General features: G+C 43.3%; 1 protein-coding gene across 9 annotated transcripts in view; it reads right to left on the minus strand.

Moving 5' to 3' along the window:
• LOC125464526 (rap1 GTPase-activating protein 2) overlaps positions 1-15,122 on the minus strand; it is a 325,971-nt gene that overhangs the window by 29,272 nt on the left and 281,577 nt on the right. For all 9 annotated transcript variants that reach the window (XM_048557001.2, XM_059655287.1, XM_059655286.1 and 6 more), the window contains 4 exons: positions 12,103-12,156; positions 10,397-10,480; positions 8,892-8,992; positions 6,535-6,664 (listed from right to left, as the gene is read on the minus strand). In XM_048557001.2, the coding sequence (XP_048412958.1) occupies positions 6,535-6,664; positions 8,892-8,992; positions 10,397-10,480; positions 12,103-12,156 (369 nt within the window). The remainder of the gene's footprint in view (positions 1-6,534; positions 6,665-8,891; positions 8,993-10,396; positions 10,481-12,102; positions 12,157-15,122) is intronic.

Here is a 15,122-nt window from a genome sequence, read left to right on the forward strand (position 1 = left end):
TGAGAGGAGGTGTAGTTGAGGTAGCTGTGGAAGTCAATGGGTTTGAAATGGATGTTGGTGCTAAGTCAGTTGCCAGAATCGGAGATGGAGAGGTCCAGGATGGGGAGGGAGGTGTCATTAATAGTCCAGGTGATTTTGAGGTCAGGGTGAAACGTGTTGGTGAGGTTAGGTAGAGTGAAACATTTCTCATTGGTGGAAGGTTCGAGAATCAGAGGGCAAAGATTTAAGGTAATTGGGAAAAAGAAACAAAAAGAAACACATGGAGGCAACATGTTTCTGTAGTGGGTGGTTGGGATCAAGAATGCACTAACAGAGAGTGGTGGTTGGGATCAGGAATGTACTGACTGAGATAGTGGTGGTTGGGATCAGGAATGTACTGACTGAGATAGTGGTGGTTGGGATCAGGAATGTACTGCCTGAGATAGTGGTGGTTGGGATCAGGAATGCACTAACTGAGAGAGTGGTGGAGGCAGATTCAATCACAGCTTAAAATAGGGATTTGGATCGTTACCTGAGAAAGAACAATGCGCTGGGCTATGGGGAAAAGGCAGGGAGTGACATGAGATCTACTGCTCATATGGAGGGTCAGCAATGGACATGACAGGCTGAATGGCCACCTTCTGTGCTGAAACAATTCTATAACTTGATAACAGGACACAAGAGTGTTTGCATTCTTTGATATACATGGGGGTGAAACAGAATTAAGCCTCAATTTGTAGAACCACAGCTAGCACACATCCAAAGGATCTGTCTGGATGTTTGATTAAACTACCTACGGCATTCTAGATGAGCAGAGTTGAGGCTGGCTAGGTGGGGGTTGGCAAGGGAGCGAAGGGGTGATCCAGTGGATTTAGCCTCCTGATCACTGGCTGTTGTTTAGGCAGGTGTGAATATCCTTTCTGCTGTTGCTAAAGTCAGCTCCATGCACCAATGCTCCCACCAGTGGAAATTCACCCTCAATTTGATTTTTTGATTTGATTTGATTTTGCCGTCACTTGTATTTGAGTACGAAAGTACAGGAGTTCAGTGAAAAGTGTACAATGTCACTACACAAGGCACTGTCCTAGGTGCAAGTACCTAGGTACAGAATGTTAACAACTAGAAGTAAGAAACAAAGTTCAAAGTTAAACAGTGCAGTGGTTATAGCATAGTGTAAAATGTATGAAATAGTGACGCATTGCAGACTTTCTACTTAAAAGTAGAAAATAAAGAAAATAAAGCTAAAAGTTCAAATGTTACAGTCTTTCTAAAGTGCTTAGCCACAGTGGGACTGCATTTTGAGGAATGACCTTGAGACTGGAGGTCCAGCCTAAAGCCAGGTCGGACTGAGAGACGTTCCCCCGGGAAATGGTCCACCTCCAGCTCAGGTCGGCTCACCCGAGAAAAGATCTCATTGCCCCAGAGACGGCGAAAAGCAGCCACCATTTCAACTGCTGACTGTTCATGAGCTCGAATGAAAGAAGCTGCAGTCGTTTTCTTTCAAAAAGAGATTTTTTTTCCTGCCATATCGGTTTAGTCAGGCTGCTGATAAAACGCAGAAAGGGAAAGAGGAGCTCTGTGGCAGCTTTTATATATCTGGAAGCACGAAATTAAAAAAAAAGATAGGAGCAGAATGGAAGCCAGATAGAGCTTCTCTTTTGACGAGAAGAGTATTGATGTTTTTGGTGATGTTCCCAGGAAAGGTTGACAGTGGAAGAGATACTCTCGCATTGTTACTCTGGAGGAGAAAGTGATTGAGTGATACGATGAGGAGCAGGCAGCTGATGGTAGAATCAATCAAGAAAGAAGCAGCTCCTAAAAACTTGTACAAAGTGAGGCGCTATCAAGGTCATCCTTAACTGTAAAATAGCCTGTCATCCCCGGAAATGGAGAATCTGGGGGGAGAAAAGTGAAGGTGCAAACCCTGAACGTCTTACACTGCCTATCACAATAACATGAAAGTCACTATCCATTGCATTTCTGACGGGTCTCGACCTGAAACATCCGCTTTCCTGCTCCGCTGATGCTGCTTGGCCTGCTGTGTTCATCCAGTCAATACCTTGTTATCTCAGATTCTCCAGCGTCGGCAGTTCCTACTGTCTTTATCCACTGGCTGTTGCCTTTACCAGAGTTTGAAGAGTCATTGGAAGGGAATTGAATTAATCTGGGCTGATACGCAACATGCACCCCTACTGCCATTCTCCCTTCCCTGTGCGCACTGTCTAGGGGGCAATCACCTAATGCCTGGCCACATCTGGGGATCAGCCGGTGAATGTTTGTCCAGGTTCCTCCCAGACTGCGTGAAGACACCCACCCCACTCCCTTCACCTTGTCCAGATTTTCAGGAACCAGAATATGTTCCCATTCTTTATGCTTCAGGGGAATCAGTGCGCTGGCTCCAGTTCTAGGTCAGGTCCCAGCTGAGCTCGGGAAGAGGTAATTCCAACTGTAGGGATTCTCTGACCCCTGGGACTACAAGAGTGTCATTTAAATGTGAGAAATAGGAGCAGGAGTAGACCATTCAGCCCCTCAAGCTTGCTTCCCCATACAACATGGCTAGCCTTGGGCTCAAACTCCACTGTCCCAACTGCTCCTCATTTCTCTTGATTGCCTGAGAAACCAAAAACCATACCTATCCCAACCTTAAAATGTGTTCAATGATAACACATCAACAGTTGTTTGTGATCGAAAATTCCATGGATTCTCAACCTTTTTGGGTGAAGTGATTTCTCCTCACTTCAGGTGACTGTGTCCCTGTGTTTTATCCAGTCTGATCTGCAGAATCAATCTCTTAGCATCTACCTCATGAAGCCCCTTCAGAACCTTGTCTCATTCCATGAGGTCATGTCTCCTACTTCTGAACCCCAGAGAACAATGGCCTGATCTACTTAGCCTCTTTTTTCATTCACTTGCCAAACGTGGGTATCGCCAGCTGCCCAGCAGTTCTTGCCCATCGCTAGTTGCCCCTTGAGAAGGTGCTGGTGAGCTGCCTTCTTGAATAAATGCAGTTAACATGCTGTAGGTTCACCCACAATGCCTTTTGGGAGGGAAATCCAGGATTTTGACCCAGCAACAGCAAAGGAACAGCAATATATTTCCAAGTCAGGATGGTGAACAATTTGGAGAGGAACTCGCAGATTCCCATGCCTTTGTCATTCTAGATGGAAGTGGTCATGTGTTTGTAAGGTGCTGCCTATGGATCTTTTAGTGAATTTCTGCAGCACATCTTGTAGACCGTACACATTGCTGCTGCTAAACCTCGATGGTGGAGGGAGAGGATGTAGTGCCATTCAAGCTGGCTGCTTTGGCATGGATGGTGCAAAGCTTCTTGAGTGTTGCTGGAGCTGCATCCATCCAGGCAAGTGGGGAGTATTCCATCACACCCCTGACTTCTGCCATGCAAATGGCGGGCAGGCATCGGAAAGTCAGGAAGTGAGTTACATCCCGCAGTATTTCTAGCCTCTGACCTGTTCTTGTAATCACTGTGTTTATGTGGCAGGTCCAGCTGAGTTTCTGGTCGATGGTAACTCGCAGTATGTTAATTGTGGAGTTTTGGTGATGGTAACACCATTGAAGTTCATGGGGCAGTGATTAGATTGCCTCTTATTGGAGATGGCCATTGCCTGGCATTTGTGTGGAGCAAATGTTACTTGCCACTTGTCTGCCCAAACTTGAATATTTTCCTGATCCTGTTGCATTTGAACATGGACTGCTTCAGCATCTGAGAAGTTGCAAATGGTGCTGAACATTGCGCAGTTATTGGTCAACATCCCCAACTTCTGACCTTATGATGGAGGGAAGGTCATTAATGAAGCAGCTGAAGATGGTTGGGCCTATGGCACTCCCCTGAAGAACTCCTGCAGTGATGTCCTGGAGCTGAGATGATTGACCTTCAACAGTCACAACCATCTTCCTCTGTGCCACGAAGACAGTATTGTCCAGTGATGCTAGGGCTCCTTGATGCCACAATCAGTCAAATTCAGCCTTGATAGCGAGGGCTGTCACATTCACCCCATCTCTGGAACTCAGCTCTTCTGTCCGTGTTTGAACCAAGGCTGTAGTGATGTCAGGAGCTGAGTGGCCCTGGCAGAACCCAAACTGGGTGTCACTGAGCAGGTTATTGCTGAGTAGGTGCTGCTTGATAGCACTGTTACTGACACCTTCCAGCACTTTACTGATGATTGAGAGTAGACTGTTGGGGCGGTTAGTGGACTGCCCAATAAGGGGCAAATAGGTATTCTGCCTCTTACAAAAGTCCTCTGGAAGATCTCAGAAACAGCAGAGAATGGCACATCAGGTATGTGAGATTTGTGATAACAAGGTGTAGAGCTGGATGAACACAACAGGCCAAGCAGCATCAGTGGAGCAGGAAAGATGACATTTTGGGCCTAGACTCTTCTGGTCCTTGCTGGAATTTTAGCAGAACCTTGGTGTATATTCACGACTCAAGTGCCGTTCCATTTACTCACCATGCAAATTCAGGTTATTGTTTCAGAAAGTGGTATGCTCTGGGAAGTGTCAACTTTTGTGACTCCCTATAGAGTTTCCAAACCCTGCCATGATGTGACGGCAGAAGTAAAGACATGAGGGTATTCTCCCTTAATAGCCCTCTGACAGGGCAGCTCGGGATCTCTGAAACTCTGGTTTGTCAGCCCCTTATGGGTTTTCAAGCCTCATCTGATGCAATTTTAACAGATGTGGAGAGAACCTGAGCAGAAGACTGTTGCATAAGGCAGCTGGCCTGAGAGGGTCAAACTGGGAGTGCTGAAATGGCTTCATCCATCATGGCTGTCTCCAGGAGGAGCTAGGCTGTTATTAGTAGTTAGTCAGTTCCACAGTCTGTAGCCATGTAGCATACAGCTTGTTATTATTTCATAGAAGATAACAATGTTTTTTACCTAGTGTTAATATTGTTAACTAATCTTGTGCGAATACAATATGTTTTGTCATCATTATGTAAAATACTTCCAGTTACTCAAAAATGTGCCTATTTGCTAAAGATCTATTCAAGGCTAATCCTTCATCAGCTCATTCCCAAAGCCCCCTAGATCAGTGGTACGAGAAGGGTTGGTGGTACCCAAGGAAGGTCCTATTAGAGCCAGGTGTCAACAACAGGCATCCCTTACAACAAAATAAATTCCCTCTAGAAAGGTCAGACTCCTTTGCAAATCAAACAAGATAAAGAAAGCGGTACAGAGCCTTCCCAATTACTTTTATTCCCCCCAGCCCCCAAAAGACTGGGACATAGTAATACCAATGGAGCAAACAGTGTTTGTCCCATTAAATTGTGATGCTTCATGGTGCAGAGAAAACACACTGGGCCAACAGATTCACAGTAAATAGGGGCAGGAGTAGGGTGTTCTGTCCTTTGGCCCTTTGAGCCTACACAGCCATTCAATGACCATGGCTGTATGCCATTTTCAGTATCTCACTCCCACTTTCTCTCCATACCCCTTGATTCCCCTTTAGCTGCAAGGGCCACATCCTGCTCCCTCTTGAATATATCAAATGGACTGGCCCAATAACTTCCTGTGTTTGAGAATTCCACAGGTTCGCAACTCTCTGAGTGAAGAAATTCTTACACATCTCAGCACTGAATGGCTTACCCTTTACTCTTAGACGTATAAAAATGCACAGAACATCTCCGTTCGGACCAAAGAGTTGATTGACTCAAATAAGTATTGATCTTCAACACATTTCACCTCATCTTTCTCAAATATGAATATAATTTTCTTAAAAGACCTCCAGTGTCATGGCCTAAAACCCCTTCGTGGACAGATTTTGAACAGAAGGCAAGGCAGTGATGTAGTGGTAAGATTGCAGCAGGAGTAATCCAGAACACTAGGTTAATATTCAGGCGACATGAATGGCACCACAGCAGATGGTTAAAATTTGAATTAAATACAAAGCCGGTTGATTGTTGCGAAGGCCCACGTGGCTCATCAACATACTTAGGAAGGAAATCTAACGTCCTTGCCTTACGTGTGACCCCAGACCTACTGCAATGTGGTTGACTCCCAGTGGGAAAGCAGGATTGACAATAACTGCTGTCCTCACCTGCAACATGCATATCCCATAAAGAAAGGACTTGTGTTGATGGGACAAGTGTTTTCGGAATGTGCACAGCAAACTCCCACAAATAGCACAGTGATCATGACCAGTTAATCTATCTTTTATTTTGATACTTGTTTAGGCTGAAACATTTTTTTCTTTGAAATAAGCGATGGCTTTAAAGCCTTAAATGAAAATGGCGACTGAGCAGAACACCTTTGTTTCTCTCTACAGAGGGATTCACCGCTCAGGGTGTCACCAACACTACCACTTCAAGGTGGGTAGAAGTTGGACAAATCTTTTTTGAAACATGCTGAGTTATGGATTACAGGCTTGGAGCAAGGGCTGTTCTAAAGGGATAAGTGACAAACTTTAGCTGCAGAGGAAGATGCAGCACCATAATAAACAGGGGAGTGGGATTCATTTTGCAAAGAGTTGGCACAGATAGCAATGGGTTCTGTGGTTTTTTTCGCTCTACATGCATATATGGTTGTATTGACCTACCTGCTGAGAGTCCCCTTCTGTAAATGGCAGCTTTGTAGAAACATGGAACATGATCTCTCTATCTTTGAAGACGGTGTAGACGGACTCCGAGCCTGTTTGACCATGGGCAACATCTAGACCTCCTCGGAAACTGTTTTGGAAGGTTATTATACGTCCACATTATACTTTTTCTTTGAATGAAAGCTTTCAAAGTCAGATACAACCTGTACTTTCTTTATTAAAGTTTATTTCTGCACATGTATAGGTCATAACATTAAAGGTGGAAAATGAGTGTAATCCTGGCTAAGAGACTGGTCCTAAGTTTCTACTTTGGCTGCAACTAGTGACCTGGAAGCAAGGTATGGCCTAAATTGTGATAGTTTTAACAGGATTCATTTTTTGGCTTAAATTTCCACTTGAAGCAATATCTTCCATGAGCCAATGCAATCTGGCAACATTTTGGAATGTAATCAATTTGCATTAGAAAAATATCATTTTTGATTGATAAGAGTGATTCTGCTTTGTAATGCACCTGGAAATGAAGATATCACCAAAATAAACATTTTTAATCAGAGTGGCCTGTTCACCATCTGTTCTCTAATAACTAAAACTAGCACTTAAAAATGGTTGGAACCATTCACTAGGTTATATTTACTAGGCAGTTCTCAACTAATGCGCTATTTATGTTCCTGAAATCACTGGCATGGACAATTACTGCTGGCCCAGTCGGCTACACACACCTCACCTTAGGAAAGGAGAAAGTAAAAGACCGGGGACAAGATTCAGGCTTGAGCTGGTAAGTGGCAAGTCACATCTGCACCACACGAGGCAATGTAATGACCATATCCAGCAGGAGAGAATCTAACCATCATCCCTTGACATTCAGTGCTATTGCCTCATCGAATCTCACCACTATCAGCACCCTAGGGGCTTATCAGTAATCAAAAACTGACTGGAATACCCATATTAATACTGTCTCTGAAAGGGGAGGGGATGGCCTAGTGTTTAATGCTGAACTATTAACCGAGAGACAAAAACAGAAATTGCTGGAAAAGCTCAGCAGGTCTGGCACAGGTCTGAAGAACTGAAAAGTTCCTCAGTTCCGAGGAAGGGTCACCGGACCCGAAACATTAACTCGGTTTTTATTTTACAGATGCTGCCAGACTTGCTGAGCTTTTCCAGAAATTTCTGTTTTTGTTCCTGATTTACAGCATTGGCAGTTCATTTGGTTTTATTCGAAATTAATCTAGAGACCCAGTCTGGGGACCTGGGTTCGAATCCTGCCACAGCAGATGGAGGAATTTAACTGCAATTAAAAAAGAAACTGGAATGAAGAGTCGAATAATGATCATGAAGCCGACTGTCAGAAAAATCCATATGTTTCACGAATGCCCTTTTGGGGAGGAAACTGCCTTCCTTACCTGGTCTGGCATACATGTAACTCCAGACCCACAGCAATGTGATTGGTTCTTAAATGCCCTGGGCAATTAGGGATGGGCAATAAATGCTGGCCTTGCCAGTGATGCCCTCATCCCGTAAATGAATGAAAGAAAGAGCAGGCAAGAGGTGGGAGTTCTGTGGCATATAAATTGCCTCTGGTCACCACAAAAGCCTATTTACTATCAACAACGCACATTGTCATGTGTATGATGGAATCCTCTCCACTTGGCTGGATGGATGCAGCTCTAATAGATCAACATTGTCCAGGGCAAAGCAACCCACCTGACTGGCATCCCATTCTCCACCTTAAACATTCACTCCCTTCAGCACCAATGCTCAGGAGCAGCAGTATAATCTACATGATGCACTGAAGAAATTGACGAAAGCTCCTTCAACAGCACTTCCTGAGCCCTTCTACCAATTAGAAGCACAAGGACAGTAGGTACATCGAAACCATCTTCAAAATGCCCCACAAGCAACTCACAATCCTGACCGGGAAATATAATCGCCGTGTTTTTACTGTCGCCGGGACAAAATCCTGGAAGCCTCTTCCTAACTGCATTGTGGAGGTGTCTACAACCCATCGACGCAGTGGTTAAGGAAAGTGGATCACCATAACCTTCCTCAGGATAATTGGGGATGGGTAATAAATTCTGACCTAGCCAGTCGTGTCCACATCCAATGAATACATTTTTAAAACTTAGAGCACAACAATTAGCTTCTTAACAAAGCAAAATAATTAACTTCTTTCAAAACATGTGCTTGAGTAACCTTGTGCCCAAAATAAACTGCTAAGTCCTACATAATTAATCTTTAAAATATGTGCTAACAAGCAAAGAATTTTACTTATCGCATAAAATAAAATTAATTAAATCAATGGTTTTGACTGTAGAGAAAGAGGTCTTTCGAATTATCAACAAGGGCAAGTTTTTGCTCACCCTTTAAAATCCTTGAGCACAATTGTGTTTCCGAGTAAATTCAAGAATTCCTTAAAAACAGGGCTTTCTTCACTGTTGCCAAATAATTCCGCTTCTGTCGTCTGCAACACAGGAGCAAACATACATAAATACTTAAGAATAGAACAAATGAAATGCGAGAATACAGGCTTGTTTCAATCACTTACAACAAGCTGTAGATGCATTGAATTACCCTTACCTGGATATATTCTAGGAAGCCTAAAAACAAGCTGACAAGGCATCTATTGTTCAACATATTGGGTGTTGTTGCAAAGTTACAGCAGAGAAACAGTCTTAGGAAGGGTCACAGGACCGTTAACTCTGCTTTCTCTCAACAGATGCAGCCAGACCTGCTGAGTTTTTCCAGCAATATTTGTTCATGGTCCATCCTGATGTTTAGATACTTTCAATCAATCTGTTCAGAAATGTTACGGAGCAACTCTGGAGCAGGTTGGACTTGAACCCAGGCCTCTTGGATCAAAGTTAGTGACACTGCTGCTGTTAATATGAGCATCTGTCAACACTTTTTCATCTAATCCGTTGCACATACCCTTCTGTTCCATTCTCCTACATGCTAACGTAACCTGGAAACTGTGCCAAAGTCTCTGTATCAAACCTTTGGACTCAGAGGTGACAGTGCTATCAACTCAGCTATAATTCTCATTAAACTGTGTGAGCATTATTGAGTCACCATATGTCAAATTTACGGAAACCTTGGGCTGAATATTACATCCTCGGCTAAGTGTCTGTTTGGCACAGAGACATGTAATGTGGGGACGGTGGCTAATCCATCATCATCCCACTCACTCCCAAGCTCACCCCGATTATGTGGAGGCTGGGCACACTCTGAAATAGGCAGCCTGGCCAATTAATGGCCAGTTGAGCTGATCAAATGACAAAACCAATGCTGAATTTCTATCTCGCAAACACATACTTCAGTGGTTTGCACTGCAACAGAAAGATTATGGCTACAACATTAAGACTTCTATCAATTACTTTTGGTGTTTCAAAAAGCAGTCTCCTTCTGAGTGCAGCCCACATTTACTCTGATATCTCTTCAGGTTAACCACCAGAAATGCATTAATTTAACATGGCGCAACTCCACAGAAATCTATTTTAGGTGACAAATTTTTACATGCAAATAAAACTGTGGGACTGCACATTTTTTTGTGTGTGAAATAGTTAACAGAGGATGAATTGAATGAAATTAACATTGAAGTTATGTCTTTATAAATGGATTAACTGGAAGCCCCTCTCATCTGCATGCGCAGCAGACCATAAATACCCCTGCGACTGATATGACTGTTACCTCAGGCCCTGTAACTACTCTGTCAGCCAGCTCACATTAACATTACAGAAAATTGCTTGGTATTAGCTCCAAGCTGTGACCAGAAGGTACCTAATAAAGATAAAGTGAAACTGTTTTGATGAATGCTGATATAAACAGAGATTGAATCTTATGTTTTTCTAGGATTGTCATTGCTCACCTGTCTGACCTTCTGATAAATGACGCCAAACTTGAAGTTGTTATTGATCTCATGTTCATCATATGCAACTATGAACTTGGATGCCTTGAAGAAAATAAAACAAATGGCAAATGGTAAGAATGTCTTTACAAAATTATTCTGTCTCACATTTTCCACTGGCTTCTGAGAAAAGTTGGGAGTTTGACCATGATTGGGATAACCATGTCCTAGTAAGAGCTCAATTTTACTTTGATAGAAAAAAAAATCTGGAATTAAGATTCTAACAATGACCATGAGCCCATTGTTGATTGCCAGAAAAGCCCATCTGATTCACTAATGAATTTAGGGAAGGAAATCTACCATCCTTACCTGGTCCAGCCTACATGTGGCTCCAGACACACAGCAACGTGGTTGACTCTTAACTGGTTTCTGGGTAATTAGGGATGGGCAATAAATGCTGGCCTAGCCAGCGACACCCTCATCCCATAAATGAATGAAAAAAAGGACAGGCTTGGTTTGCAATGGTTAGAAAAAATATATAGTGAATAGGGGAAAGTTGCTGGAGAGGGGGTTGGGGGGGAAGCTGTGGGTTGCCACATCTCATTGGGATTTCACTCCTGGGACTGGTGTAAATCCAATTCAGATTGAAGGGATGAAAGGCTCCTCTTTCTCTCTGTGACAGGGAGATCCTGTCTGGTTGGACTCTGGGTAGTCATAACGATGCCTAGCTGGTGTGGTTGCCCAGTACAAATCACTCCCAAACTCAACATTTTTGAGCACAAATTGCCAATGTCACTTTGAGAAGACACGGTGCCACCATCACAGTGACGTGGTATGGATTAAAGGGCATTGATAAGGGCAAACAGAGGGAGATTCACCATGTATCTGATGTCTCCAGCCTATCTGAGTTGACAGAAAACAACAAATTCTGAGTTGATGTTGCTTTCACAGCTGTCGAAGTTACTTTAACAATTAGCCGGCAGGATTTGTGAATTAGTTTGGATGCTTTCTTGGGCAGTTATTAAACATTTTTAAGCATGTTTGTCAGGTAAATCTGGTCAGTGATTTTAGACCCACTGAGGGTGCAACCAACCAGTTAGACATTTGGTGCTGGGAATGCAATGACGAGGTAAATGTTTTGGAACTTAGTGACATTTACAAACATTACACTTCAATCTGAAATATGCACTGTTTGGAAATAAATCCATCTCCCTGTAGACTTTGCTGAAAGGGATGGAATTTACAAGTGCATACCCAAAAAGTGCAACATTAAAGTCAAAAGTATAATACTTTTCTTTCCCTTGCTATTCCCTTGTAAATTTCTGCATCCAGAATTCAACTGTGAACAGCTTCAGTAAACAGGTAATTATGTCACATCCTCGGGCAGGCACTCTGCAGTAGCACTATTGGTTGTATGGTGCAATTACATCATGGAGAAATTATGTTGACTTTCATTGACAAAGTGCACAGAAGAATTTATAACGAAGGTATAACAGCAAATACAGAATATGTGACATTAACTGAATTACAGTTGCACATCCAATTCTCTTCCATCCTCCTGTCAAACTGCATCTGACGACTACACTTGGTCTTGACTCTTCCTGTGCAATTCTATTACCAACACCAGTGCATTCCGCTGTGTTTATTTTCTGCTGCTTCCACTGAAGAAAATGTCTCGGAAGACGTTTTGGGCATCCAAGAATAGCACAACTTTACAGAATACCTACCTTAGGATATAGTACAGGGGAGAATTTCACACAGGTCAGGTCATCACAGAGAAGCTGAGAAAGACAGAGAGAGGCAACGGTCCATTAGAACAATTAAATGTTCTGCTGCTGTTCAGTGTAAACACAGTTATAACAGCAAATTTACTTTCCACCATTCCAGGAAGGGTCACTTGACCTGAAACATTAACTCTGATTTCTCTCCACAGACCTGTTGATGCTTTCCAGCAATTTCTGTTTTGTTTTTGTTTCTGATTTACACCAGCAAGTCTTTCGGTTTTTATTGACCACTATGTCTGGTTATATTTCTTCCAGGGCCAAAGACATAAAATTCTAAAATAACTATTAAAGACTTGATACCATCCTATGAAGCATGCTAGTGTGTAAAGGCTGTTAAATGAAGGATTCCTATATCCTTATCAGAACTTATTTTAGTATCTTTCTTTGTAAGACATAGCAACAAGAACTGCATTCGTTACTTAATCAACTGCCATTTATGGTGCATCTTTTCATGGTCCCTAGTAGAGGTGAGAGGAAATCTGCTCTCGAGCTACAACTGATGTTGCTCAGAATAGAAACCACTGTCTACTGCGTAGCTTTACTCCTTAATCGCTTCCATTGCTGGTGTGGCCTCTGCAGTGATTCTGCAGGATGTCACGCTGGACTTGGAACGGTTCAGAACACACAGTAAGCATGAAGCCTTGCCCAGTTTTGCTGTGGAATAATACATTGTTGCTCCCATCCATCCAACAACAGCGCTGACCAACTCAAGCACAGTACAGCACCATATGGCAGCTAGACTCTCCTGTTTGGTGACAGGGTTGGTAACTCTAAGGTATAGAATGGTTAACGGTTTACAATGAACTCTTAAAAAAAAGACGCTTTTAAGCAAAATTATTTAAACAATGTTGTGACTTCACAGTTCATATTCTTTGAGGATGCATTTACTGAAATGATATCCCAGCCTCAAGGCCCTCAAAGTGAACCTCGGTGTGGTCTGGAGCCAGACCCTAGTGTGGGCTGGAGGCTGGGTCCCAGTGTGGTCTAGAGCCAGGACCTGGTGCAGGCTGGAGGCTGGGTCCCAGTGTGGTCTGGAGCCAGGGCCTGGTGCAAGCTGGAGGCTGGGTCCCAGTGCGGTCTGGAACCAGAGCCTAGTGCAGGCTGGAGGCTGGGTCCCAGTGCGGTCTGGAGCTAGGGCCTGGTGCAGGCTGGAGGCTGGGTCCCAGTGCTGTCTGGAGCCAGGGCCTGGTGCAGGCTGGAGGCTGGGCCCTATTGTGGTCTAGAGCCAGGGCCTGGTGTGGGCTGGAGGCTGGGTTCCAGTGTGGTCTAGTGCCAGGGCTGGTGTGGGCTGGAGGCTGGGTCCCAGTGCGGTCTTCAGCCAGACCTAGAGCGGGCTGGAAGCTGGGTCCCAGTATGGTTTGCGTTGGAAGGCAATTGTTCTGAACTTTATTTCCGCAATGCTGGCCTTTCTACTTCTCCATGTTCTAAGAACTTGTAACCAAAGAAGCTGTACATGGGTATCTTTGTACCTAAGTGGTGCGGTAAGTGGCGACGTATACTTTTGGCTGTACTCATTGAGCATATGTGACAGCAAAGGCTAACTCTAATTCAATTTAATTCTTGTTCTTTCTTGTTCTTTTGTTATCAGAATTTCTTATCTCTCACTGTTTGCTATGAGTTATTATGAGTTATTTATTTATTGCCTATAGAAAGATTAAGACAAAAAATTATTTATATCTCGAAAGATTTGGTGGCAAGTGTTCTGTCACCACATTACAGATAAAAGGCACTAGTTAGACTATCGCAGTTGGAATACTGTGAACAGTTTTGGGTTCCTTACCCAAAGAAAGATATAATGGCTTTGGAGGAAGCTCAGAGGTAGTTCACTAGGTTTATCCTGGGCGTGGAGATATTGTCTAATGAGGAGAGGCTGAGTAGGTTGGGCATCTACTCGCTGGAGTTCAGTAGAATTAGAGATGACCTTATTGAAACACTTAAGGTTCTTAGGGGACTTGACAATATAGTTGCTGACAGGTAGCTTCCCCTTGTGAGAGAGTCTAGAATCAGGGGGCATAATCTCAAAGGAAGAGGTCACCCACTGACAAAAATGAGGAGTAATTTCTTATACCACAGACTTGTGAATTCTTTCCCACAGTGAGCTGTCGAGGCTGCGTCATTGAGTATATCCAAGGGTGCAACAGACAGATTTTTAATCAATAAGAGGATCAAAGGCTGTTGTGAAAAGGCAGTGAATGGCAGTGGAGTGCCGATGGACTGAATGTTCTAACTCTGTTTCTATGCCTTTGGTCTATGCATCAGTAAATTTAAAAGTGGCACATCTGGCACCACGTCACTTCTTGGCATTTTTTGTCTGAATATTTCTAACAGTTTCTTTTCAGGTTGCTTGGTAAGAGAACCAGAGTGGGAAATGATTTAACTCAGGGGATTGCTGTGATAGAACACATGGAATGAGTGGTGGATGCCGATTCAACAATAACTCTCGAAAAGGGATGAGGATAGATAGATCTCGAAAGGAAAAAATAAATGCAGGCCATGAGTTTAAAGCAAAGAATTGAGACTAACAGAATGGGTCAGTCAAAGACAGACACAGTGGACTGGCAGGATGCTTTCTGTGCTTTAAGATTTAATAAATGTTTGTCAAATTGCATTAAAATAAAAGCAGACAAACTGCTCAGAAAGCAGACTCTGGTCATAAATCAATAGTGTGATAATGCTCCTGTGATGGATTGTGAAGGTTTGGTGGATGAGCCATTCTGGAGCTCATTCGGTTATACTAATGAACTAAACTACAGAGTTGTCCAACAGATTCCCAGCCAAGCTATGAAGACTTAGTTTTTGTGTTCCAGCTGTAACCACTCTAACTCCACACAGAGATCTATTGAACCAATGAAGAGACTATCTCAGATAGGGTTCTATCACATTTACAGCATAGAAACATGCCATTCAACAAAACTAGCCATTAACTAGCGATCAAGATATCCTTGTATTCCTTTCTTTCTACA

The sequence above is a fragment of the Stegostoma tigrinum genome, chromosome 27 (genome assembly GCF_030684315.1).
Source record: "Stegostoma tigrinum isolate sSteTig4 chromosome 27, sSteTig4.hap1, whole genome shotgun sequence".
In the NCBI taxonomy this organism is placed as follows: Eukaryota; Metazoa; Chordata; class Chondrichthyes; order Orectolobiformes; family Stegostomatidae; genus Stegostoma; species Stegostoma tigrinum.